The sequence below is a fragment of the Pelobates fuscus genome, chromosome 6, assembly GCF_036172605.1.
Source record: "Pelobates fuscus isolate aPelFus1 chromosome 6, aPelFus1.pri, whole genome shotgun sequence".
Taxonomy (NCBI): domain Eukaryota; kingdom Metazoa; phylum Chordata; class Amphibia; order Anura; family Pelobatidae; genus Pelobates; species Pelobates fuscus.
In genome coordinates this window covers 266,851,669-266,879,157 of record NC_086322.1, presented here as the reverse complement: position 1 = coordinate 266,879,157, position 27,489 = coordinate 266,851,669, and the positions used below count along the sequence as shown (strand labels likewise).

The window sequence follows — 27,489 nt, the reverse complement described above, 5'->3', positions numbered from 1 at the left end:
TGTATCTGTGTCAGTATGTGTGTGTGTCAGTATGTGTATCTGTCAGTATGTGTATCTGTGTCAGTATGTGTATCTGTGTCAGTATATTTGTCCCCCCCCATCCCCCATCCCCCATAAATAAATGAGTGTCCCTCTTTGTCCATTTGAAATGTTGGTAGCTATTCGCTTATACAATACATTTAGTAAAAATGATAGACTGACACACATTAAAGTGGGTTATTTACTAAAGTGGAAACTGTCAGGAAGTCAAAGTGCATTTACATTTTAAGGACAAAAATATCTGGGAGGACAGATAACTAATTATTCCAGTTTGGATATTGATCTTAAATTTGAAATTAACTTTTGACAATTCACACTTTAGTAAATAACCCTAACAATTTGTTTTTGTAGCGTGATTGTAAGTTACCAAATAAAGTTGGTTGATATCGAAAAAAAAAAAACACCTCATCTAAGAAAAAAAAAAAAAAAAAAAAGCCGCAGCACCACGCTTTCCATGTATCCAACACTCTCGCGAGATTTCAACCCGCGGACCTCAGCCTTGCATTGTGGCCTCGTCACCGAGTTCTAAACACACCACACATGCCTTTTTTTTTTGCTTTCTGCTCGCGAGACTCGGCCGCCGTGACGGGAAATCTCGCGAGGTTTGGTGGGGAAACTGAGGCCGCTGCCCGTGCTCACAGGCATCGCTCGCGAGGTTTGCCAGGGGGGGAGTCCGCTGCCTGTGGTAACGCAAGGCGGCCGTTTCTCGCGGTTGGCCTCCCCCACCCTCCTTCCCGCCAGAGTTAAACGCCTCCACTTGTTTCCCGGTCACCGGCGAGCACTGACTGACTGAGCCTCGTGCCGGCCCCAAATATCCCCCGGGAGGTACCTGTTGGTGGGCGCGTGTAGAGCTCTGAGAGCTGAGTGAGGAAGAGGCCGCACCGCGCTGACACTGTGGACAGAGAGCTTCTTCAGTGGCTCCAGGGGAAGGAGGTCTCTACCCCCTGGCTGAGGGGGGCCCGGATATTGTGTGACCCCCTCAGTATTACCTGAGGGACCTGCTGGAGGACTGCTCCCTCCCTGACACGAGTGAGGGGAACACTCCATTACTATCAGCCTGAGGAGTGGGGGGCAACTACCCGGCTTTCAATCACTGCTTGGACAACTGGACGAACCCCCCCTCCCCATTTATTATCATCTGTGAGGGCAGACCCCTACCTCTACCTGTCTCAGGACCCCTCACAAGCAAGAGTGGGGTGGGTATGCAGTCTGCAAGGACCCTTACAAAACACCCACTTTAAGACTATTATTTTTATTATTATTGGGGTTTTTTTCTCTTTGTGGGGAAAAAAAAGACTTGAAATAACCTGATTTGCAACATTTTGGGGAGAAAACAGGCACCTCATAGCAGAAACTAAAAACTTCTTCAACCATTATCTAACACCACTCAGTTGTTAGAAACCTGATTGTAGACTTTTTTTTTCCCCTTTTTTTTTTTGGTTCATTTGGCTGTCTGGTAAGAAGAACTAGGCGCTTGCTAAAGCAGGGCTAGAAGATACCGTTTGTTTAACCAGAGACTTTATAATCCCCCTGGTGGGGCAACAGTTATAGTTTGGACAGTTGGCTCCTCCTATCCTCATGGAATGAGTTTGTGATACCTGCAAGGTCATTGAATTATATTTGAAGAGATCACTTTTTTTTTTCCAAAGTGCCCTGGCCTAAATTAAAACCACAAGGAATAAAAAGGAAAGTTCTATAAACTGTCTTGGTCACAGATTTTTCCTTGCACCGCCTGGTCTTGTAAGAAGATAAGAAATTATTTCAGTTTACATTTGGTTACTTTCCGTATATTTGTTTTATGGAGGCAAGACTGATCTTGCATTCTGTTGAATCGATTTCTTGTCTTCAGGCTGGATGAAATCCGTATCTATGTAGAAACAAACGATTCAGCACCTCTGTGAATGAGGGAGATGATAGGATAGAGTGAAATTTTTTCTTTTTGACTTGTGGAATTTAGACTTTGCAGAATAGAGCCTGTTCCTGTTTTTTTGAGTGTTCCCCATCCCCTTCCCCTATTTGTTTTCCTCCGCTAATTAGCAGAGGAATGCCAAACCCAGCGCGGCATGGGAACAAGGACAGCGGAGGGTCAACATCTACAATGCCACAAACTAGTGGCAGTTCCAATAACCGTGACCGTCAGCGGCTTAGTTCTAAACATAAACGGCACAAATCTAAGCACCTCAAAGACTCTCCTTCTGCTGCTGAGCCATTTGCACTTAGTACTCTGAAGCTAGTGGAATATGATGATATTAGTTCTGACTCGGACACGTTTTCAGATGATGTTCCAACTAAGCCTGATAGAAGGGAAAATGATGAGCGACGAGGCTCAGAGAAAAGTGAAAAGCTGCATAAGTCCAGGCATCGGCACCAACATAAGAAAATCAAAGATGCTTCTAGGACCAAGCAGGGAGATAAAGAAAGGAAATCAGAAAAAAGCCAGGATGCAGTTATGAGCAAAGCACCCAGTTCAAAGGACAGGACCACTGGCACAACTAAAAGGCCAGCAGAAGAGCTGGAGGAGCATGCACGCATATCAAAGAGCAGTAACAAGGAAATTCGTGCATCCAAAATGCATCGTGAGAAATCGCGCAGGGAGAGGGACCTTAAGTCTGGTCATAAAGATAGAAGCAAAGGTCACCGGAAAAGAGATTCATCCAAGCGATACAAGACCTCTGACAGCCCAAAGAGGAAAGGCAGGAAGTATGGAAGTAGTCCAAAGCAAGACGATAGCCACACTGATGCATCAGGTGGACAGGATTATGATGGTAGTCCTCCTCGGTCCCATGCATCAAGTAGCTATACAGATGCCTACAAGAAGATTTCAGACAGCCCAAGCTATAAGGAGCCTGTTGCCTACCAGAGCAATCTGCGGTCACCAAGTCCATATGGCCGCAGACAGCGTTCAGTGAGTCCTTACCGGAGGAGGTCATCTAGTTATGAGAGAGGTAGCGGCTCCTACAGTGGCAGATCTCCAAGTCCTTATGGGCGTAGACGGTCCACTAGCCCCTTTGTGTCAAAGCGATCAGTGAGTCGGAGCCCAGTGACCAGGTGATTATATTTCCTTTTAACAGAAAATAGTGTACTGACTTAAAAGGACACTCTAGTCATGCATCAGGCACTGACATAACTTCAATGCATTTGATCGTTTGGCCTCATTCATGAGGGTTTCTTGCATTTAGATCTCATTAACCCTGTACGTTTAGCCTTGCTCTGTATTTTCTCAACTAGGGTATTTGGGCTATATGTACTCTGTAGTTGAGCTCCTGATATCACTCCGCCCCCATAGCCAATCAATGTTGTCTTATTTGTATTCTATTCCCATAGCATAGCTTTAAAATACTATGCTGATAAGAGGACAATTATTGGCTGAGGGGATCGAGTCAAGTCAGCAGCTCAGCTCACATTCATCCATCATTGGCTGAGCATGTATCCAGAATAGATCTTATTAATTAGCTTTTTGAAAAGAGATGGCGTGGCTTAAAGGGACACTATAGTCACCTGAACAACTTTAGTTTAATGAAGCAGTTTTGGTGTATAGAACATGCCCCTGCAGCCTCACTGCTAAGTCCTCTGCCATTTAGGTGTTAAATCCCTTTGTATATGTGCCATAGTCACACCTCCCTGCATGTGACTTGCACAGCCTTCCATAAACACTTCCTGTAAAGAGAGCCCTATTTAGGCTTTCTTTATTGCAAGTTCTGTTTAATTAAGATTTTCTTATCCCCTGCTATGTTAATAGCTTGCTAGACCATGCAAGAGCCTCCTGTATGTGATTAAAGTTCAATTTAGAGATTGAGAGACAATTATTTAAGGTAAATTACATCTGTGAAACCAGTTTTTTTTTCATGCAGGCTCTGTCAATAATAGCCAGGGGAGGTGTGGCTAGGGCTGCATAAACAGAAACAAAGTGATTTAACTCCTAAATGACAGTGAATTGAGCAGTGAAATTGCAGGGGAATGATCTATACACTAAAATTGCTTTATTTAGCTAAAGTAATTTAGGTGACTATAGAGTTCCTTTAAGGTACAGCAGCAGAGGGCAAGAAGTAGCAAAACCTATTTTTAGTTTTGCTTTTTAAAAAATAAAATAATTATTTTAAACAAAGAGAACATAGCATGAGTATGAGGCCCACATTTATCAAATGCTCTTAAGTTATGTTGGTGCTCAGATTGCTCCTTTAAACCGTGTTATATATTGTTTAATTAAAAGGACATTCCAATTATCATTAATTACAGATTACTGAATGTTTGTTTTGGTGTTCAGAAACCACATCTGCTAACTTAACTTGAAAACCCTTCAAGTTTATTTTCTCTTGGCTCTCATGTATCAGAACTTGCTACCCACTGATCTTGCTACCCAGTCAACCATCCAAACACTTATACAGTATTAATGTGAGGTGCCTACACTTATGTGGTGAGTTCACATGTACTCTGAGTTGGGGAAGAAAAACTGCTGTATGCACATGCTACACAGCTCCTTAACCGGAAAGCTTGATTTGCACTGGTAAGCATTGTTGACTCACACTATACAAGTACTTTGGTAGCTCAACAGGAAAGCCATTCATCTAAAAATAAAATTAATTGGTAATGGGGAGCAATTTGGAAGCAGCAGATTTAGAGTAAAATTGAGGCTCGGGGTGGATGGGAGTTTCAGGAGAAGTTTGCTGGGCCAATTTTTGGGGAATAGAACATATATACAGTAAGTTGTAGTATTTAAGTTGCTTGGAATGATATAGTATAGTGGATTTGGACTTGGTCCTGTTATCTCTCATGTTGGCATCAACTGTGTATACAGGTTAAATACTAGACCTTTATGATAAGGTTTGTTTTTAACGATTTGTCAGACTGATGCCTTTTAATTCACACTCAACAAATCGATGGAGTCTTATGCAATCAACAAGACTTTACAGGTAAATCTCAGACGATCAATTCGTGCATGTGTGAATTAACAGGAATTTGATTTGGACGAACTGTCTGAAACAAACTTTTGCATAAGTCTATAAAATACTATATCAGAGTGGATTCAAGACACTTGTTAATGAGACGGTATAAGAACAATAATCATTTTTATTTGTTAATCCTACCCCGCCTCCCCTCCTGTTACTTATGTCTGAGAGTGTGACTCCCATCAGTCCTCAAGCAGCCTGAGACCTTTTTGTCCCATTGCTACACTAAAAAAAGGAAACAGAAGTGTGTGCCTCTATTTATGCCCTTGTTTTGCTGTCTTTGTGTGTTTGTTACATTCCACATTAACTGGAAGGCAGGGAAAATCCCTGGTATTCCAGCTGCTGTGGAAGCTGATTTTAAATACACCTAATGTCCATAACAGTGGAGTTTATTTGAAAATGGCACCATCTTGTAATTTTGGAACAATCGGCAAACAAATTGACCTTGGGCTCTATTCTTTCCATAATATATACACAACAGCGTTTTGTTTCATATATCTATTTGTTGTATGTGCCTTATAGAAATATTTTATGATCAGAATATATATGGAGTTTATATAACCAATACAATAACAGCTGATTGATGCGCAGACTGTAGAACCTACAAACGCTTTTGGGCTTTACGTCCTCTTCATCCTGTTTCAGAGGTTGAAAAGATTATCAATAGGTTGGAATATAACCTTTATTCCTGGGTATCCATGAGAATTTGGATTACACGATTTGACTAAAAATTTTAGTTATATAAATATATGTAAAATTGCTTACATGGTTATCGTGCAAAGAGCTTCTCTGTCTCTCTCTCGCGTCTGTTGGTTATAAGTGCAGCAGTTTGCAAACATCATTGCAACTACTGTCCTGTACTTTTGATATGTGTGCATATCATCATTTTAAAGGGTTACACCAACCAGTGCACCCTCCTGCCAATTTTTACAACTTTTTGCCCTGTTACCCGGGTCCCCGCTGGGAACTGGGTCTCCTATTGTACTGGCTCATGCAGCTCCTTCATTGGATGAGCACATCAGCTTATTTCTCTCAGCCAATGAATTGGCCTCTATGCATAGAAATATACAAACAAATGATGTTAGTCAGTCTAACACTCTGACGCCCCTATGAAATTGCTGGAGGTTGAGTGCCACCTCTTAAAGCAAAGGGGTTAAACTAAATATGTGCAGCATTTCATAGCGAAACGCTGCACTTTTATTCCATGTACCATGACCACTTCAAATCACTGAAGTGGTCATGGTGCTTGCAGTAACCATTTAAGTGTTGCACAATAGAATAGTTGAATAATTATTTTAGAGTGTAATTGTGCAAAATGTCAGCTGATTGACATTTCTCCTGTGCATGTGTTTTCCTAGAATCCTCCAGTTAGTTATGAGTTCCACATTAACTAGACAAGCTGTGTTATTTTCTAAATCATGAATTATCAGAAAATAAGACATTTAAATATTTTGGTCAAAATAGAAGAGCTGAATATTTTATTTTTTTCTAATTTGGTCTGTTAGATATTTATTGCATTATTCCTTAATTTAATCAGTAGGTATGGGAGCATGTGATACATTGCTTTTTGTCTTATTTTTCAATATATAGAAAATAAAACAAACTGATTAAACACACAATGTAATAGTTAAATTGGATGTCTTATATTTGGAATGCTTTAAATTCTTTTCAAATAAAAGATGTATGTGTATATATGTGTGTGTGTGTGTGTGTGTGTGTGTGTGTATATATATATATATATATATATATATATATATATACACACATTCACGAACTTGTGTATGTGGATTATGTTTATGATCACCTCAAATGCAATCCAACTGCATTTAACTTTTCATTTTAGGTGTCAGAAGAGTGGCTTGCCACGCGGTGCTAACCCTACTTCATTTTTATTATTTTTGTTGAAATATCAGTCAGGAAGGAGTTGTTGTAGCCTAATGGTTGGAGGTACTGACAATTCCTGTCAAGGAGAAGTGGGAGAGAGCCTTGTGGATAGAGCTGCTATGAGTTTTTGTTATGCCTTTAGAGAGGTGTAGGATTGTAGTGGATTGCCATTGTAGTATAGTGGTAGTGGGCAGGATAGTTTAATGGGATTTGCAGTCAGGGAGAAAGCATTTGTAATAAAATGAGTGAGCAGAAGGGAGACCCTAACATTAATCAGACTGAGATGTGGCAGGAAGGCACAAAAGCCTTGAACCTCCTTCATAGTTGCACATTATCCTTTCAGTTGGAGATTGCTTTCTACATTTCAGTATTACTGAGGGCACTTTTTTAAGGTGACCAGAACTGTAAGCACTAACATATCTGTGCCACGCCTTCTGCACTTTACCATAAGGCCGGTGGCTCAGGGAGCATCTGGAGTCCAGTGAAACTTTTCTTTAGAAGCCACTGTGTACTTTGTACTAATCAAAAAGTCTGAGGCATATTGTTACTAGTCGAAGTGGGGTGGGAGGTATGGTTGTGGAAATGTCATTTTTGTGTGTGTGTTTGAGGCACATATCAACTGTATTGTTAGGCAACAACCTATCTCCAGCACTCCAGCTGCCCTTGTACAAAAAAGGAATTTAAAAAGCAATGTGTATATATATGTGCATATAGACTGCTTAGTCTTCTTTCTTGTAGTTTCACTGTAGAATCTCCCAATGGCATGATTTCCCATAATACATACATGCTTGCTATTTTTCTGTCCTGGAAAAATTTATTGTATTGTCTGTTCAAAGAAAACCTACTAGCCAACTCTATTCGGTAGTTGTTGATCATTTGTTTTTTCTAGAATCTGAGAGCCAGTGCCAGACATAACGAGCAAGACATGTTAACATGGAAACATCTGAATATTAGCTATATTTCTATTTCGTGTTAGGATTATATTTGTTATGATTAGCATTATGTCCCATTATTATGCAGATTTTCCCCTTCCTTTATTATTTGCAACTACCCTTCTGTTTGCTTACTTCCATGTCTTGTCTGAGGGACAGAGATCCTAGGTATCTTGTTAAGACCTGGGAAATCTCTGCCTGCTAACTCACTAAGTTCCAGAAAGCGCTTCTGGGCACCACTTCCAAATGCCTCCATTCAGTTGAGGTATCAGGAGGATGTAATCTCATTTCACATCCCACTTTTGCTCTGAGACAGCCCGCAGTCTTGTAGGTTGGGGATTACTTTAAAAGATCTTTTTGTGTCAGAGGTAGGTCCTCTGTTGTGTAGCACCATGGCTTTTTTGATCCCAAGCGGAATTAAAGCGATCTGCATCTCCAATAAGGGTCTGCTGGCCACAGGGTGCAGTGAAAGGTATATTCACCCAAAGATGTAATTTGAGGCTACCACCATCTAATTCATGGAGGTCTTCTTTGGCTCCTGGTACTTCATTTGCCAGGAGCCGCGTGGGTGCTGCATATGCATGCACTTCCGGCATGTTGTGATGTGTGTGTGTGTGTGCTTCCAAATGTATGCATGTGTAGAAATTGTATACAAAAGTTTGATAGGTAGCAGTTGCAAAAACTGTATATTAATTGAACGATTGCCATGTAAAGACCAAAAGGGCATCATTGTGGTTTAAAGTGACTTCACAATATTGTGATTATTATTATTATTCTTGTGAGTTTTGGTTATTTAAGGCAATGCATTCTCTGTCCTAACTGGTTCACTCCCATGGCCTGTGAAATCAGAGACAGACAGAAAATGTGTTCATCTAACAGGTGGACAAGATTTATGAACAGTATTTACTGAGACTTGACATGCATGTGAACAAAAGCCAAGTGGTAGAGATTGCCTCCATGCCTCATTTTTATTAACGGAGATCACCACCATTTTATAGAACACTTTGGGGTTCCTGCGAGAGGGCTGTTTGTTTCCCATAGACCCTTGTGCTTTTCCTATCTGCCTGAAGTGTCCTGCCCTTAAAGTAGTATTTGTTACCATGTTTAACATCCGTGGCCAAAGTAAGCAAAATAGAAGTTCCTATTAAAATGTGACTGCTACCTAGTTTGACTTGTGGGTTCACTTCTGTGTATAAATCATTTAACCCCTTAAGGACACATGACGTGTCTGACACGTCATGATTCCCTTTTATTCCAGAAGTTTGGTCCTTAGCGTCCTTAGCGTTTTTTGTTTGGGGATTTTTTTTTTTCTAAAGGAAGTACGGTAGTTAGTGTGACACTGAACAATTTTACAGAAACTGTAGCTTACAACTGTAACCGATAAAACACTGTTATATCCCAGGATTAGCATCACACTTACGCCTGCTCGATCACACAGTTATATAGAGTGATTACAAGAGGTCAGCTGATATCTACGATTAGTTTCATGAGTGTGTTATCAAAGGCATTGTAGAGTAGGAGCCTAGCTGATAGACCCTACTCTTTCCTCAACTCCATGTGCATGTTTTTACAGTGACTGCTCACCTGGGGGTGAAATCTTAAGATTTAGGGAATGGGACAACATTTTTCATCTATATAAGTGGGGGACTTGGCACTCATTGTGGTAGTGCTTCTGTTGAGCTTTTCATTATGATTCGTTATGAAAAGCACTTTAAATCCTAAAGCAATGAAAATATACACATTAGACAAAACAGGCACTTTGCATTATCTGTGGCTCAGTCTTACGCAACATATGGCAATAAGTAGAGCTTCCAACATCAGGTAAGTGTCTACCTAAATACTCCCAACACACTGACCACTATCCTCTATGTAGATCTGATACTTTGGGGATGTCAATGCTAAAATTAAAAACATCGGTTTTCAGCGGTTTAAAATGTGAATATCTTTTCTGTAACAACACTTACTTTTCCATAAACCACCTATGTAGAGGAAAATCAATCTTGCAGACGCTTTGCTTTTTGAGATTGATAATAAACTTTATGCCTGTATTTCCTATTTATGAAAGTAGACCGTTTAACCATTTTATTATTTACTGAAATAAGCAAATGGCGTTATAAATGACATTATGATTAAAAGTGGTTATTTGTTGAAATGGATTTGTGTGAAGCCATGGACTCCTGTATATATTTTTACGTAAATGCCTATGAATGTCTATGTCTGGTAAATGTATATGAGTTACACTGGCACTGTTAATGGTTAGTATTGCAGTTTTGTGATTTATATATATATATATATATATATTTTCTTTCCCGCTTTTCTCAGGAAATCTGCCAAGTCTCGCAGCAGGAGTCCTGTGTATTCCAGAAAGTCCTCTTCTTCATCTCGCAGTAAGAAGAAGTCTCAGTCACGAAGTCGCCATTCCAGTATTTCACCTGCCCGATTGCCATTAAACTCTAGTTTGGGTGCTGAACTGAGTCGCAAGAAAAAAGAGAGGGCAGCTGCTGCAGCAGCGGCTGGTAGAGATTCCAGGGGTAGTCCGTTATTACTTAAGAGAGAAATTGGGGATTCCAGAGCAACTCTTGCACTTGATTCTAAAAAGGCAACCAAAATTGTTAAACTAGAAAAATCTGTATCTGATACAGAGTTATTAACTGCTGTTAACGTGGAGAACAAGGCACCAGTTGTATCAGTGAAGCAGGAAGAGAGTGACAAAAAGCCACCACTTGTGGCCAGGGACCCAAAACTTTCAGCTGCAAAGGACAGCAAAGTAGCATCCATCAAAGAGGATGTTTTGATGCCAAAGGAAGGAGCAACAGACAGAGAGAAAGAAAAGGACGTACCACCCCCTCTGCCCCCTCTCCAATCTCCACCACCTCCTCTACCTGCTTGCTCTCCTCCTCCTCCTACACCCCCACTTCCTCCACTCCCTCCGTGCCCAGCAGCCCCACTCCAGCCTCCACCACCCCTTCCTCCCCAGCCCACAGTGACATTCCTGCCTCTTCCAACCACTGTGGCTGCTTCTTTGACATCCACTTTCCATACAAGAGTAACAACTGTGACTGCTCAGGCAAACTCTCAATCTACTGTATACTCAAATTCTAAGCCACAAGCACCTGTCACTATAACCATCCCTCATCTGAAGACCTCAACTCTGCCTCCACTGCCACTCCCACCACTGCTTCCAGGTGAAGACGACTTAGGGAGGTGAGTTTATGATTTTATTTATGGATAACTCACATTCCAGGATGTATACATATGCATATTATAGACACAATTGGAGTTATGTTATATGTCTAAAACATTTTAGGGGCATTGTTAGTGGTGAACCAAACAGTATTTTCCCTGGTGTTCCTTTTTAAAACTTTATGAATATCTCTCCATTTCATTACCCTTATTTTCCCCATTCTAATTATGGAAATGGGGCTCACTTGACTGTATAACATCTTATGCTGAAAATACTATATAATGTATCCTAGCAGGGAATATTCTGTTTAATTGCTCTAGATGATGTTGGTTTAAAACTAACCAGCCCTCCAGCACAGCCATCTCTGCAGGTTTATGGGTGTTCTATTGCAATAGCAAGAACCCCTGGTTACTCCTTGCCTTTCCAGAGAGATGTGTTCCGCCAGGATGACTTAGCTTTATTCATTGCCACTGCACTGGTATTTGTCACTTCATTCTTCTCTTGAAATGCTGTTCTTAGAGGAATATTACTGTCATGTAGAACAGAATAACCACTTTTTTGACATGTAGTGAGGTGCCATAAGTTAATATTTACATATAATGTTTGATTTATTTATTAGGTAAATTCTTTCCACTTGTTAGCTATTCGGAAACATTCATGGTGCATTTAATACAACTTGTATCAATACAGTACTAAGAACAAAGAGAGAAAATTAGATATTTTAAGAATATTTTTTCCTTTTTTTGTGGCATGATTGGAAATGGCTACACACTAGTTACAGACTGTCTTATAACCAATACAATTGTGGATATACACACCATGCTTAAATGGACACTATCGTCACCAGAACAACTACAGCTTAATGTAGTTGTTCTGGTGAGTATAATCATTCCCTGCAGGCATTTTCATAAAAAGGCAGTGTTTACATTGCCCCCTAGGAACACCTCAAGTGGCCACTCCTCAGATTGCCACTGGAGGTGCTTCCTGGGGCAGGCCAGCACTGCCATTCAGCATCTGGTGACTCTGAACTCTCCTCATAGAGATGTATGGATTCAATGCATCTCTATGAGTAGGTACTGATTGGCCAAGCCAGTGCTTGGCCCCTTCTCGCTTCCTTTACTATTTCAGCCAATCCAATGCTTTCCCTATGATGATGTCCGCAAGAAGGCGGATTGGATAAAATGACCTTTTTATGGTGGGGCAAGCCACCTTAAATGGGGATTTAACATTATGGGGTCAGGAATACATGTTTGTGTTCCTGCCCCAATAGTGTTCATTTAATCTCTCTGTCTGTACTTTGGATGTTTAAGAATTGCTATGTCTTTCAGGCATAAATAACAATGTCTTTCACTGGTTAATGATGCAATATTATCCAAATTGTAGCAATAAATCTTTAAAATAGCGGCCCAGCGATTTAAAAAAAAAAAAAAAATAAATAAATCCAATAGTGGTTGATCAGAGTTCTGTGCAGCTAGTTTTTCTAAAGGAGCTTCCTTCTGGATAAGTTTATCATTTGGTGAATAGGACACACCAAAAACTGTCATGGTGTAATTTATATTTATGAAATAGTAAAAAAATAGAATAAAAACTCAACAATGAAACTGTACACCTCTGTGCCCACAAACTAGTATTACAGCACTCTATTGAGCTTATTAAGAGTATAAATCCACTGTTGCTGCCTGGTTTCATGTACACCTCCTCTCTGATGTTGCTTTCAGACAGTTGTTTGCAGTCAGGCATACACAGATTACGGTATCCAAGCAGGCTTAAAACTGTGTAGCAGTAATTGTTTAACTCCTGTGCGTTTTGTGGGTGTACACCCACTTTGTCAGGGAGAATGACAGATTACCGCACATTTAAATACAAAAAACAGCCACTTAGTCGGCAACCCCCTTTATTCGAGAGTTTCACACATTTAACCAGCTATTGCAGATACTATACTACTCCACAAAAATGACACACTTTGCCAAATATAACTACATATTAAGTATGATATATACTACATGATACATGTTGCCAAATACACATTAAATACTATATTATATTGTTAAATATGAAGTCTAGGTGTGTCCTTTCAGATCTATTGCAAATCCCAATATTCACGGTAATTTTTTTTTTTTTTTTTTTTAATTAAACATTTACACAATAAGAATAAAATGACATAGGGTATGTATAAAATTGTTACAGTTCAATCATAATTTGGCAGTTTTAGATCAAAGAGGAAGAGGTTAAATGTATGTAATAATTTCTAAGGGCCCTTTCCTTTTCTTTTCTCTTTCCCTCCTTCTTCTTCTTCACCCTTCATCCCTCAATTCCCCCTTTCTCATTCTCTGTGTTTTACATCCCTTCCTTATAGATTTCTGGATTGTCATTAATTTACCAACATACCCTAGCCTCACATTAACAAAACCTAGACAGAGGAATAAAAAAAAAAAAAAAAAAGCTCTCGCCGAGGGTTGGTCCCGAGTCTGTCTTAAGGACCTGAAAGACAACACTCATCAATCATTCTATCTACTAATCAGGTTCCATATGGCCATGGATATCCTAAGAATGATTGCGCAGGGTTCGCCACCCGTCCGCAAATCCGCTGCTTGTAAACCATGGTGTACATTAAGACTCATTTCTTCTACCTAGTTTTATAATCCATTTCTGCCATTGTTCAATTCGCGGATTAAAATAGTGCTCTTGTCTTAAAATCCCGATTTCCATTTTGCAATTATTCAAGACCTGCTGTTTTATCAGCTCCCAAGTCGGGGAGTCTGGAATTTTCCAGAATCTTGCAAGAGTAGCTTTAGTTTCTATGAGAATATGGATCATTAATTCTTTTTTATCCTTTGGAATTGTAGGCCAACCCAGATGTAATATCATAGAACTACAAGTATAATCAAGATCTACCTCTATTTCTTCCCTGCAGAATTTTGCTACCTTTTGCCATAGTGGAGATATAATCGGGCATGACCACCATATATGAACATAATCTGCTCTCAATGTTCACGTTAAATGCTCATTCTTAGTTTCTTAGGTTGGAGGGATAAAAGCAAAAAAAAAGCACAAGATAATGTAACTTTCATAGTGAGCTAAAGATTACCCTCAGGACTTAGTGACCTAAATTACCTATACCATGTTAACACTTTTTTTGTCCTGACTGGTATTACCATATTCTTCTTATATTACACCTTCCCCTCCCCCCCCCCCCCCCCTCCATGCCCAGCTTAGGGGCAGTTTTACACCTTGGAGCTGCAGCCTTACTCAATATGTTTATCTATGGGCGTTTTGCACCATGATGTATTTGTTATATAGTGTGCATTTCTCCTCCAAGGCTCTTATTATATTTATTTGACATCCACACACATTTTGCATATGTTGTGACATATTGCTATGCTAATATTATAGTTTCTAGAATGTTATTGTGTGTATCTATATTCTATGTGTGTATATATACACGCACACGTTCAAACATTTGGGGGCATTTTCCATGAAAACATGCATGAAATGCATTTGAATAAGAAGTATAGTCATTGATGAGGTTAGAAATAAGTATTTTTGCATGAAATTGTCTCCTTCAAACTTTGTTTTTGGCAAAGAATCCACCATGTGCAGCAATTACAGCTTTACAGATTTTTGGCAATTTACTTGTCAATTTGTTGAGGTAATGTGAAGATTTCACCCCATGCTTCCTTAACACCACCCAAAAGTTGGATTTGCTTGATCGGCTTACGTACCATACGGTCAAGCTGCTCCCACAAAACTCAATAGGATTGAGGTCTGGTGACTGTGCTGGTCACTGCATTAAAGACAATACCAGCTGTCTGCTCATTGTCTAAATTGTTCTTCCATTGTTTATAGCTACACTTTGGGTTGTTGTCTTGTTGTAAGAGGTTGGCTCTAATCAAGCACCATCTACAGGCTATGGCATGGTGTTGTAGAAGGGAGTAATAGCCTTCCTTCATTAAGGTTGATTTTACTTTGTATAAATCCCACTTGACCACCATAAAACCACCCCCAGGCCATCACATTGCCTTCACCATGCTTGACAGATGGCATCAAGCACTCTTTCTGCATCTTTTCATTTGGTATGCATTTCACAAATGTTCTTCTTTATGATCCAAACAAATCAAACTTAAATTTGTCTTCCCATAACACTTTTTTTTTTCTTCTAATCTTCCTCTGCCCAGTGCCTGTGCCCATTTTTTCCCCTTTTATTTTATATTTTTTCCGTGCAAAGGGTATGCACAAACAAGCCTGAGGTACCCCAAAGGCAGTCCTCTAGCGTCATATCAAGTTTTACAATCTGGTAATAGATTGGATGTGCACCTTTTTGATATGAGATTAATAAACATGCGTGAGGATTCAAGGTATGGTAGCAAGAATTAAGGAAACACGTTACAGACATTAAGACTATATTAGGCTTACTGATGGTGATTAAAATGTATAACATGCTAGCTGGGTGTATATTCAGATAGATATATAGTAACATATATAATAACAGGAATAAGCCTATGGTACGCAATGTCATCCTGTCTAAATAGTGGAGGAAGGCAAGTGTATGTTGCATTCTGTGAGAAGTTTTGTAGCACAGAATAATAGTGAAAGATATCAGGCCTAGTCTGCTGGCTACATGAGGCAATATACATCTCAAGTTAGGTCATTAGACAGGTTCTGAGGATATGTCGTCCGATCCGACGCCGTCTGCAAGAGGGTTTAAGAGTCCTGCATGGTAAAGGCGGTCGTGGGCTGCGGGGAACCAAGCTAGTCCCTCCAGCTGATACTCCAGACAATCATCCGATGCCCCTGCGGGGGTCGCTTCTCGCTAGAGGACTCAGTCCGCATTGGGGAGCAGTGTAGTGAGGTGGAGGTGGGGCGCCCCTCCAGCCCCGGGGTTTTGGGAGAGCCGGTACCCTTATATCACGAACCTGGAGTCCTGTGAGATCCAGTGTCTTCCCGTTAGGGGTGGTGTGGTGGGCGCGGCTTGTTGACACTCTGGGACTCCAATTGCGTCTCTTAGCCCTCCGCGTGTGTGGCCGGTACCTTCTGGTCGAAACCTTCTTTGCTCTCAGCGTGTGCTGGTTGGGGAAGCTGGGGACAAGTTTGCACCTTGAGAGGTTACCAAATCCTCCTGGTGCCGCCATCTTGTGCTCCTATAGGTGACAGTTGCAGGGCCTTTGCTCGTCATTCGTGGTCTAACAGCTTCACCCAGAACCTTTCAAATATTACGTCAAGAGTGTCTGGTGCTGTAGTGCTGGGATCTGCTGTGTAATGCTGTAGCAGGGTTAGGCTGCGTGTGTAGGAGCCTTGTACGTCCGCCATCTTGGTTCCCTCCGCTCCCGATCAGCTGAAGAGTAGTACAGGGTCCTCTGGGATGGGTTGGGCTGCAGCAGTTCGGGACGACTGGACCGGGATAACAATTATTCTCAGACGGGCCTTGTGACTGCAGGAGGAAAGCGTCCGTCCTCCCCCCCCCCCCCCCACGCTCTCTGGTAGGCCGCACCTTGCTGCCTCGGTTCCCGGGTACTCGGAACATTAACTCCGATGTCAAAAGTTGCGGGTAAGTTATCTCTGCTTGTAGGGCTCCGTAGGTACCGTTTTTCAGCACCTCGGGCCAAAAAAAAAGTTTGTCGCTCTGAACCGGGAGCTCTGGCTAGCTTGCTGGTCAGGCTCTGCCCCCGCCTGTGCCCATTTTGGAGCGGAAGGGCATTGAAATGTAAGTTTAACTTATCTGAACCTGTCCCTCGCGGTTCCTGCCATCCTCGTTCGGCTGGTTTCTTCTGCTTCCCGCGCTTCAGCGCCTGGAGCCAAAGTCACTGCTGTATTCCCGCGCTTGTGCAAGAGTACAGCATTGAGACCTAGTTACCCTCATTGGAGCCAATTCCCTGCAGTCGTCACTGGTGACGATTGGGGAGCCTACTCTTCTCCTTGATGATAGCTTTGCCCAGTGTCAAGAAGTTTCAAGCGTAGGAAAAAATACTGAGACAAAGTAGTTTCTACTTTGTCTCAGTGTATCTTTTGACTGTGTTGGAATTTCTATATCACTATAACTACTTAAATGAGAAGAAGCAGCTACTTTTACTACAGTGTCCCTTTACGCTTTGCTAATTTCCAGAAATCATATTCTATGTAAAAATCTAGGCACTACTTTTTCTTATGAATAGCTAAAATAATAAGGCAAAAAAATAAAACCAGGGTCAATACAAGGGGCACAGATTAATTAAATGACACTATAAGCTTAATGAATAGAACTTAATGAATACTACTACTTGTAGAACTGTTTTGATGTATAGATCCTGCAGTCTCACTGCTCAATTCTTTGCCATTTATAAGTTGAAATCACTTTCTTTATGCAGCCCTAGTCACACCTCCCTACACGTGACTGGCACAACTCTCCTAAATGCTTCCTGTAAAGAATGATCTAATGTCTTTACACTTCCTTTTGTTGCAAATTCGGTTTAATTTAGAATTTTTTATTTCCGGCTCTGTTAATCGCTTGCTAGATCCTGCATGAACCTCTTTGTATAATTAAAGTTCAATTTGCCGAACAGGAAATAAAAACTTTTACAGCAAGTTTACATCTGATCAAAAGTGAAACCACTTTTTCGTACAGGCTGTGTCAGTCACAGGCATTAACAAAAAAGTGGTTTAACTCCTGAATGGCAGACCATTCTGCACTAAGAACATACACACTTCACTGGTGACCGTTGTTTGAATAGCTATAATAAGCTGGGTATCAAGAAAAGAGTAGGAAATGTACCGTATTTATCGGCGTATAACACGCACCGGCGTATAACACGCACCTCATTTTTAGAAAGAAATTCCAGGAAATTTCCCCCCCTCCCATAGTATTCTCCCCCCCTCCCATAGTATTCCCCCCCCCTCCCCTCCCATAGTATTCTCCCCCCCCCTCCCCTCCCATAGTATTCTCCCCCCCCCTCCCCTCCCATAGTATTCTCCCCCCCTCCCCTCCCATAGTATTCTCCCCCCCCTCCCATAGTATTCCCCCCCTCCCCTCCCATAGTATTCTCCCCCCCTCCCCTCCCATAGTATTCTCCCCCCCTCCCCCCCATAGTATTCTCCTCCCCTCCCATAGTATTCTCCCCCCTCCCCTCCCATAGTATTCTCCCCCCCTCCCCTCCCATAGTATTCTCCCCCCTCCCCTCCCATAGTATTCTCCCCCCTCCCCTCCCATAGTATTCTCCCCCTCCCATAGTATTCTCCCCCCCTCCCCTCCCATAGTATTCTCCCCCCCTCCCCTCCCATAGTATTCTCCCCCCCTCCCCTCCCATAGTATTCTCCCCCCTCCCCTCCCATAGTATTCTCCTCCCCTCCCATAGTATTCTCCTCCCCTCCCATAGTATTCCCCTCCCCTCCCATAGTATTCCCCTCCCCTCCCATAGTATTCTCCTCCCCTCCCCTCCCATAGTATTCTCCTCCCCTCCCCTCCCATAGTATTCTCCTCCCCTCCCCTCCCATAGTATTCTCCCCCCTCCCCTCCCATAGTGTACTTCCCCCCCTCCCCTCCCATAGTGTACTTCCCCCCCCTCCCCTCCCATAGTGTACTTCCCCCCCCTCCCCTCCCATAGTGTACTTCCCCCCCTCCCCTCCCATAGTGTACTTCCCCCCCCTCCCCTCCCATAGTGTACTTCCCCCCCCTCCCCTCCCATAGTGTACTTCCCCCCCCTCCCATAGTGTACTTCCCCCCCCCCTCCCCTCCCATAGTGTACTTCCCCCCCTCCCCTCCCATAGTGTACTTCCCCCCCTCCCCTCCCATAGTGTACTTCCCTCCCCTCCCATAGTGTACTTCCCCCCCCCCTCCCATAGTGTACTTCCCCCCCCTCCCATAGTGTACTTCCCCCCCCTCCCCTCCCATAGTGTACTTCCCCCCCTCCCCTCCCCTCCCATAGTGTACTTCCCCCCCCCTCCCATAGTGTACTTCCCCCCCTCCCCTCCCATAGTGTACTTCCCCCCCCTCCCCTCCCATAGTGTACTTCCCCCCCTCCCATAGTGTACTTCCCCCCCCTCCCCTCCCATAGTGTACTTCCCCCCCCTCCCCTCCCATAGTGTACTCCCCCCCCTCCCCTCCCATAGTGTACTTTCCCCCCCCTCCCCTCCCATAGTGTACTCCCCCCCCTCCCCTCCCATAGTGTACTTTCCCCCCCCTCCCCTCCCATAGTGTACTTTCCCCCCCCTCCCCTCCCATAGTGTACTTTCCCCCCCCTCCCCTCCCATAGTGTACTTTCCCTTGTCCCATAATTACTTACCTGTCCTGAAGCGTGGGCCGGCTTCACAGCGCGCACCGCGGTACAGGAACTTTAATTTCAGGTTCCGGTTTCCGGCGGGACTGAAAGGAAGTGTGCACACTATTGTGCACACTTCCTTTCAGTCCCGCCGGAAACCGGAACCTGAAATTAAAGTTCCTGTACCGCGGTGCGGGCTGAACACCGGCCCACGCTTCAGGACAGGTAAGTAATTATGGGATATCGGCGTATAACACGCACCCACGATTTCCCCCCTATTTTCAGGGGAAAAAAGTGCGTGTTATACGCCGATAAATACGGTATATATTTTGGGTAACAAGTTGGTATGGGACAAATATTTGAATGTTTGTTTACACTAGAATGCGAAGTCACTAATTTCAAGGAATGTCATTATAGGCATAAAGTAGAGGTCACTCCATAAAAGTGATTAGGTTATAAACAAACTCAGAAATAGCTAGTTAGACACAACATGCCTTATTTGATACCCGTAATCATATAATAGCAGTTTGGGTTTCGTTCTCAAATGATCACAAATTAAAATCCTGATCATTTAGAGCTAAAACAACTTGATATGCATTTTGAATTGGGGAGATTTAATAGTTTAATTATAGAATTATCAAAATATTAAAACTACGTTTGAAAAGGAACAAACCTGTCTTTTAAATCAAAGTAGTTTACGTCAGCTGCATTACTGGTTTTCTTTCTTTTTTTTTTCTTCTTTTTTTTTTTTTTACACCTTAAGGACGGAGGCATATGTACAAATTGTAAATGAACACAAAATCCAGAAGTTGTGCTTTGTGTTTAACCGTAATTTAAGGGTTCTCTTTAAGAAACTCTATTCATATTATATATTGTTTTTAAAGGATAGAATCCTCTTTTAAAAAATATTTTAGATTTAAGAATAAAATGTGAGAAAAATGGGGGAGACTTAATTTTTTTTTTTGTCAATCTGTTTTTTATTGAAGGCATATGAGATAGGATACAGAAGAGAAAACAGGGAAAATGTTCGAATGGGTTACAGCTATGGATTATGACATCAGCAATATATCACATTTCCAGATTAATAATGCCTCTTTTTTGTTAATTTGATAAGAACAAAAGTATGCGTTTGAACATAAGCAAAGCTGTAGCAAATAAGGCTTAGCAAAAATTGACGTAGCCTTCGCCCAAGCTAGCCAGGTACACAAAACATTACGATGTTTGGTTAGTTAAGCCGGTGTGACTGCAATATGTGAGCTTGATGTGCCTTGTATCTAGACAGCCAGAACATGAGACTAGTCGATTGAGTAATATTAATTAATCTTAATACAGTTCTAACGTCGCTACATGCATATAATGGTGACTGTGCGGGCAGGTTAGTATATTTTGTTGTAAATGAAGAAGTGATTTAGTTAACATACAGCGCTAAACCATGTTAGGTAATGATTAACTCGGGAAGCATAACCTAGTTCTGCATTAGTAAACATACGTGGGTCACGTAGGGTGCCCTGACATGCGCCAACAGGCTAAAGGAACATTAAGTGGACGCTTAACATGCATGGTAACGTTACAGTGTGTGCTGGTAAAATTAAATGCTCAACTGTGAGAGTCAAGAGTATAAACATACAAAAAGGGCAAGGGCGAGTTAAGTGAATTGAGCATCACCAGCGTTTTAACAACCCGCGCGTCAAACAATATGCTTCTCCATATGCTGGTTATTCGCTCAGGGTGGGTAGTACTATGGAGAGAGAAAACTAATGCACACCCAATCTGCAGCCATATCAGAGCTGTAGTTGATAATACACGCTATGGATCTGAGATTTAGATTAGTAACATGTTGCTTGGAAATGTCATGTCTGGCTCAGCTAATGCCTCCACAAAATACAAATACAACTGATAAAACTTAGGTGCAGTAAATAGTAAAACAAAACATGAGGTTATGCTGTCGCCTGCTGAGCTGATCCCAGGGCACTGGAGTAGTTGCTGATCATCCGATTCCCACGGTTGGCAGCTGTGATGCAGTCTCTTGGTAATCCTGCAGTCTGCTCAGGCTTGATGAAGGTTGTAGCTGTATGCTCCAGTCAAGGGGTGTCCAGAGGCCCCTGCGGCTCTGCGGATGATGGCAGTGTTGCGTGGGCCGTGGCGGACCCCGCTCCAGCCCCAGGCCTTGTGGAAGGTCTGCATCTGTGTGCCACAGACTCGGGTATGCAGTGCAGCCGGGTCTTCCCTTTTATGGGCGCTGCGGAGGGCACCGGTGGTTAAGCGCCGCCAGCGGCGGGTGGTCCTCCGGCGTCGTGGGTGATGCTGCGGGGATATACCCCATTTGGCCTTCGGCCCAGGAAGGCAGGGGGCCTGGGTAGCGTGTGCTCCAGGTCGGAATCTGCCCGAGCGGGGTGGGCTCGGCCCTTTCTCCGCGGCCTCCCGCGCATACTCTGGTGGCTGTAGTGCCATGCGCTGCTCCAGTCTCTCCCAGAAGCGCTGGAAGGCCTCGTCTATACTTTGGATGGAGCGCTCGATCATGTCTTCGCCGGGGCCTGTGTTTGCAGGCGCCATTTGTGGTGTGGCCTGTGCACGAGGCCCGTCTTGCTTCGAGCCCGATACTTCATGCAAAGTGAGGGTGTAGGTGAGTACTTGCTGCTTGTCGGCGGGGACCGGGATAACCACAGGGGGGGGGAACGGGTAGCCCTGTTGTAATGCTTCTCTCTATGCCGCGGCGGGAGCACGGCCGTCTCCCCCGCCCCGGCCATGCTTGTAGGCCGCAGAGGTCGCTTGGGTGATTTCAGCTCGAGGGGCCACATGTTTGGTATCAGTAGGTAGGGCTTGCTTTCCCCCTGCCTCCAGTAGCTGGCATCGAGTCCGTAGTCGCTTGGTGTCGATATAAATCGATAAATATCGCTGCTGTGAGCAGGAGCTTTGGTATCGTGCGACTGCTCTGCTGCAAGGTCAGGCCCCGCCCCCGAGACTTAATTTTTTACATAATTTTTATATCTACACATTCGTGCTTATCATTTTACACAACAATTGCAACTAATTTAAAAAAAAAAAAAAAAGGCTCAAGAAAGATTCACCCATCGGTCCTGATAATTAAATGGTCTCATATGTTCTATAGTCTTTTATAGTAAATGTTTTTGGCAGTCACACTTTAATATCTTCTCTTAAATAGATGTTTCTGAGGAGGTATCTATATATTGTGTGTATGATTCACAAAACCTTGTCTACCGCTCCCTGAGCAGTAGACAAGGGAGTGTAACATCACCACAAGACTCCTTGCACCATAACAATACAATGGGAATAAGGTAGGCAACCTTTGTCACTCCAGATGTTGTGGAGTACAGCTCCCATAATTCTGGGAAAACATCACGGGAGATGTAATCCATAACATACTTATTGCTTAGTATCCATTTACCTTAGGCTTGCTTGGCATCATGGAAAATGTGGTCCATGATCCTTTGCAGTTCCAAGCCTTTAGCTATCTTTATCCTAAAGAGTTTTTACATTTATTTTTATAATTGTTAGCAGTTGCTTATAAGAAGGTGCTGCCTCTGGCTGCACAGAGAGCTGTTGTCTGACTTTCCTTTATCTGTGATGTAAACTGGATTGACTAATGGTGCTGCTGACTTCTGAATGCAACAGGATGGTTTAGAGAGATTAAACTTAAGGAAATAGTAAGGATTACAAAAATAAGAGGTATTCTTATGTGATTCATCTTTTGTGAGTAGATGGAGAAATCTTTATTGGGTTAGCAGAGATTTCTATGTTGTAGCCAGAAGCAGATTTGTGCTGACCATCTTATTTGATAGGTGAGGTGGGGGTGGCTGAGCTTCAGATCATTATGAAGCATACAGTTTCTGCAAGCTTTTATATATCTCGCTCCTCTACTAATGAGTGTAGCAGATATTGTTTGATATCTGTCTGCTGAATATTTATCTATTTGTCTCTTTGCTTTTCTCAGCCCCATGGAGGTACCTACTCCCAAACCAGTCAAGAAGGACAAGGAGCAGAGACCTCGGCATCTCCTAATTGATCTTCCATTGCCACCTGAGCTACCCGGTGGTGACCCATCTCCTCCAGAGTCCCCGGAGCCAAAAGTGATGACATCACCACAGCAGCAGTTAAAGAAAAGACCAAAGTAAGTGTGCATTGTTTGTTTGCATGAAAGGTATATTAATTTATCTTTTTTAAAAAACATTTTTTTAAACAAATTAGATTTTTTAAATGTTTTTCTTACAAAGATGGCTAAAAAAATGAATAGTAATAGCCTGAAAATATGTTAAATAAAAAAATTAAAATTGATTGACTTATATTTATTTACCCAATTCCATGACAGAATACAGTCTATCCTGATAATTATGAACACTAAATTGTACAGATATACTCCAGACCAGTGGTTCCCAAACCTTTTAGGCTTAAGGCATCCTTAATTTTCTAATATTTCTTCAAGGCGCCCCAAGTCAAAAACATTTCTAGGTTGCATATATGTACAGCGCAGCGGCATACACTGAGCCCCTGTTCGGCAGAAATGCTTGCCGTTCAAGCGCTGATCCAGAACCTAATCTTGGGAGGAGTACTGGTAGATTATTTAAAGAAACAATCCAGGCACAATAACCACTACATCACTTTGTAGTGGTTATGGTGCCAGAAGTGCCGTAGTGCTCTCCCAGAGTAAGTAGTAAAACTGTTTAAGAACAGTTTGACAACTTTCCTGGGATCTGCCGGGATAGGGCTGTTGTAGAGTATAGGGACAGTAGTGTGTGTGTGTGTGTGTGTGTGTGTGGTGCAGCGCAGCGTGTGTGTGTGCGTGCGTGTGTGTGGGGTGGGGTGCAGCGCGTGTGTGTGTGTGTGTGTGTGTGTGGGGTGCAGCGCGTGTGTGTGTGTGTGTGTGTGTGGGGTGCAGCGTGTGTGTGTGGGGTGCAGCGTGTGTGTGTGTGGGGTGCAGCGTGTGTGTGTGTGTGTGTGTGTGTGTGGGGTGCAGCGTGTGTGTGTGTGTGGGGTGCAGCGTGTGTGTGTGTGTGTGTGTGTGGGGTGCAGCGTGTGTGTGTGTGTGTGTGTGTGTGGGGTGCAGCGTGTGTGTGTGTGTGGGGTGCAGCGTGTGTGTGTGTGGGGGGGGTGCAGCGTGTGTGTGTGTGGGGGGTGCAGCGTGTGTGTGTGTGGGGGGTGCAGCGTGTGTGTGTGTGGGGGGTGCAGCGTGTGTGTGTGTGGGGGGTGCAGCGTGTGTGTGTGTGTGGGGTGCAGCGTGTGTGTGTGATGCAGCGTGTGTGTGTGGGATGCAGCGCGTGTGTGTGTGTGGGGTGCAGCGCGTGTGTGTGTGTGGGGTGCAGCGCGTGTGTGTGTGAGGGGTGCAGCGCGCGTGTGTGTGTGAGGGGTGCAGCGTGTGTGTGTGTGTGTGTGTGAGGGGTGCAGCGCGTGTGTCTGTGTGTGAGGGGTGCAGCGCGCGTGTGTGTGTGTGTGAGGGGTGCAGCGCGCGTGTGTGTGTGTGTGAGGGGTGCAGCGCGCGCGCGTGTGTGTGTGAGGGGTGCAGCGCGTGTGTGTGTGAGGGGTGCAGCGCGTGTGTGTGTGTGAGGGGTGCAGCGCGTGTGTGTGTGAGGGGTGCAGCGCGTGTGTGTGTGAGGGGTGCAGCGCGTGTGTGTGTGTGTGAGGTGTGCAGCGCGTGTGTGTGTGTGTGAGGGGTGCAGCGCGTGTGTGTGTGAGGGGTGCAGCGCGTGTGTGTGTGAGGGGTGCAGCGCGTGTGTGTGTGGGGGGGTGCAGCGCGTGTGTGTGTGGGGGGTGCAGCGTGTGTGTGTGGGGGGTGCAGCGTGTGTGTGTGGGGGGTGCAGCGTGTGTGTGTGGGGGGTGCAGCGTGTGTGTGTGGGGGGTGCAGCGTGTGTGTGGGGGGGGTGCAGCGTGTGTGTGTGGGGGGGTGCAGCGTGTGTTTGTGGGGGGTGAAGAGTGTGTATGTGTGAGGGGTGCAGCATGTGTGTGCGTGTGTGTGAGGGGTGCAGCGTGTGTGTGTGTGAGGGGTGCAGCGCGTGTGTGTGTGTGAGGGGTGCAGCGCGTGTGTGTGTGTGAGGGGTGCAGCGTGTGTGTGCGTGCGTGTGTGTGCGAGAGTAAATTCATGAATATATAATTTTATTTATTTTTTTATTAAAATACCTCCCCCAAGGTAATTCCTGGTGGTCCGTGGGGAAGCCCTGGCGGTCCTATTTCAACAGTGAACTCAAGCAGCCTCAGGAGCTGCTAGAGTTCACTCTTGCGCATTCGCAGCGTTGCCGTGAAATCCGCGGCAACACTGAAAGCTCGCGAGAGGAGAACCCAACAGAGCTGCAGGTTAGAGCCCTGGGTCCTCTCTCCCTCCCCTGCTGGCTGCAGCATTACATTGCGAGTGGGCTGGAGAGGGTCCTGCAGAGCCGGCAGGGGAGAGCGAGGCACTGGGAAATAGCTTGCGGCTCACCTGTGGCGCCACGGCACACAGTTTGGGAACCGCTGCTCCAGACTATATATTTATTTTCATTTTTATAAATAAAATATATAGATAATGCATTAAAACTATGAAAATAATACAGTAGTGGGGAATCTGAAATAGCAACTTTTGCTCAGCTTTTCCAATACTCTTTCTGTGGCAATGCTAAGCGTATACCACAATCCACTACTGTGGAGCCCTCTACAGATTGCACAGCTGTTCTATTGGAGACAAAATACTGCTGTTTGTTGAAATCCTTTGTAAAGCCTTAGTTTTATTTTTTTATTTTGTGTATGAGCCTTAAATGCTACTCAATAAATTGTATAATCTATAGATTTTTCTCATCTCAAAGTTGTAGTTTAACTTGTTGGTCAACACACCTGTCAGGACTCGGCATAGTGCTTTTTTGTTATTTTTTTTATTATTATTAAAAGCAACCACCAACATTACAGGGGCATCTGTAGGTACCTGGTTTAGTCAAACTCTTTCTAAACAGCTTAATGATGCTCAGAGACTCTGGAAAAAAAAAAGTGCTACTTAGCATTGTAGTCACAACCACTACAATGTAATTTTGCTAAGTGTCCCTTAAATAACATAGACAAAATCATTAGTTTTCAGTGTGAAGAAGAGTTAGAAAATGTTTTGTATATTATATGGTGTAATATATCTGATGCTTTACTTGGTGATTTGTTTTTAGGAGTTAACAAAGTCCTTGCTAAATGTTTTGGGTCTTCTGTTTGTTCCTATAGAATTTGCTGTCCACGTTATGGTGAAAGAAAACAGACTGAAACAGACTGGGGGAAGCGCTGTGTGGACAAATTCAAGATTCTTGGGATTATTGGAGAGGGAACCTATGGACAAGTTTATAAAGCACAGGACAAGGTTACAGGTAATGTGCTAGGTTACATCCTAACTTACACAGGTTCACATATTGAGTGATTTATTACAATGGGTGCCATTGAGATTTTTTTTTGCTCTGACTTCATACAGAACTATTGCTACTAGTGTCAAGATTAAGTGTAACATTGTTCCCATAATTGCTCTGCTGTAGATTCTGCAGAATAAAAGAATTGATTGAAATACACAATATGCAGTTTTAAATAAAGATTTATGAAAATGTATGTGTTGTTTGATCCTTGAAAAATAAAAAATCTGTCGCTATTTACTGCTATGTTGTTTCAGGAGAGTATGTGGCCTTAAAGAAAGTGCGTCTGGATAATGAAAAGGAGGGATTTCCTATCACAGCCATCCGGGAAATTAAAATATTGCGTCAGCTTATTCATGGCAGGGTGGTCAACATGAAAGAGATAGTCACTGACAAACAGGATGCACTGGACTTTAAGAAAGACAAAGGTGAGGATTTGTTTTTTCTGCTTTTGTACTCAACGTGTGGGTCTTCTTTTTTTATTTTGGTTTTGTATATAACATATTTCCAGGAAATATCACATTGATTACAATGCATTCACAATGCATCTTTCCTTCCACCCAGCAATCCAGTGCAAGAGAGCTTATATAATGTGAAGCAAGTAAACTGATTATTTGCATATGGCACTGGCATCTGATTGGGCCTGGGGGTAAAGGCGACTCTGACTGACTTTCCTGGTGCGAACTTTGATTTATTGTTGTGGATCTGTTTCAAACACTTGCACGCTGGACATTATTGTGACATTGTTGCCGTGGAACACTACCTCGCCACACATTACTCTATGCTTTATTGCTATGGGTATCTGCCATATGCTTTGATCCAACCTACATTTGATTTAGCCTTCCTTTATATTTACAGTCATAAAAAAATCTGGCCCTCTATAGGAATTGAGTTTTACATTCATGATCCTGAAGG

At 43.2% G+C, this 27,489-nt stretch overlaps 1 protein-coding gene across 2 annotated transcripts in view; it reads left to right on the top strand.

Annotated features, from left to right (window-relative positions):
- The first annotated feature begins 633 nt into the window (after window positions 1–633).
- The window catches only part of CDK12 (cyclin dependent kinase 12), a 41,034-nt gene continuing 14,178 nt past the window's right edge, over window positions 634–27,489 (top strand). For both annotated transcript variants that reach the window (XM_063459097.1, XM_063459098.1), the window contains exons 1-5: window positions 634–3,087; window positions 10,124–11,005; window positions 23,166–23,342; window positions 26,399–26,538; window positions 26,832–27,002. In XM_063459097.1, coding sequence (XP_063315167.1) covers window positions 2,084–3,087; window positions 10,124–11,005; window positions 23,166–23,342; window positions 26,399–26,538; window positions 26,832–27,002 — 2,374 coding nt within the window. In that variant the 5' untranslated portion in view covers window positions 634–2,083. The remainder of the gene's footprint in view (window positions 3,088–10,123; window positions 11,006–23,165; window positions 23,343–26,398; window positions 26,539–26,831; window positions 27,003–27,489) is intronic.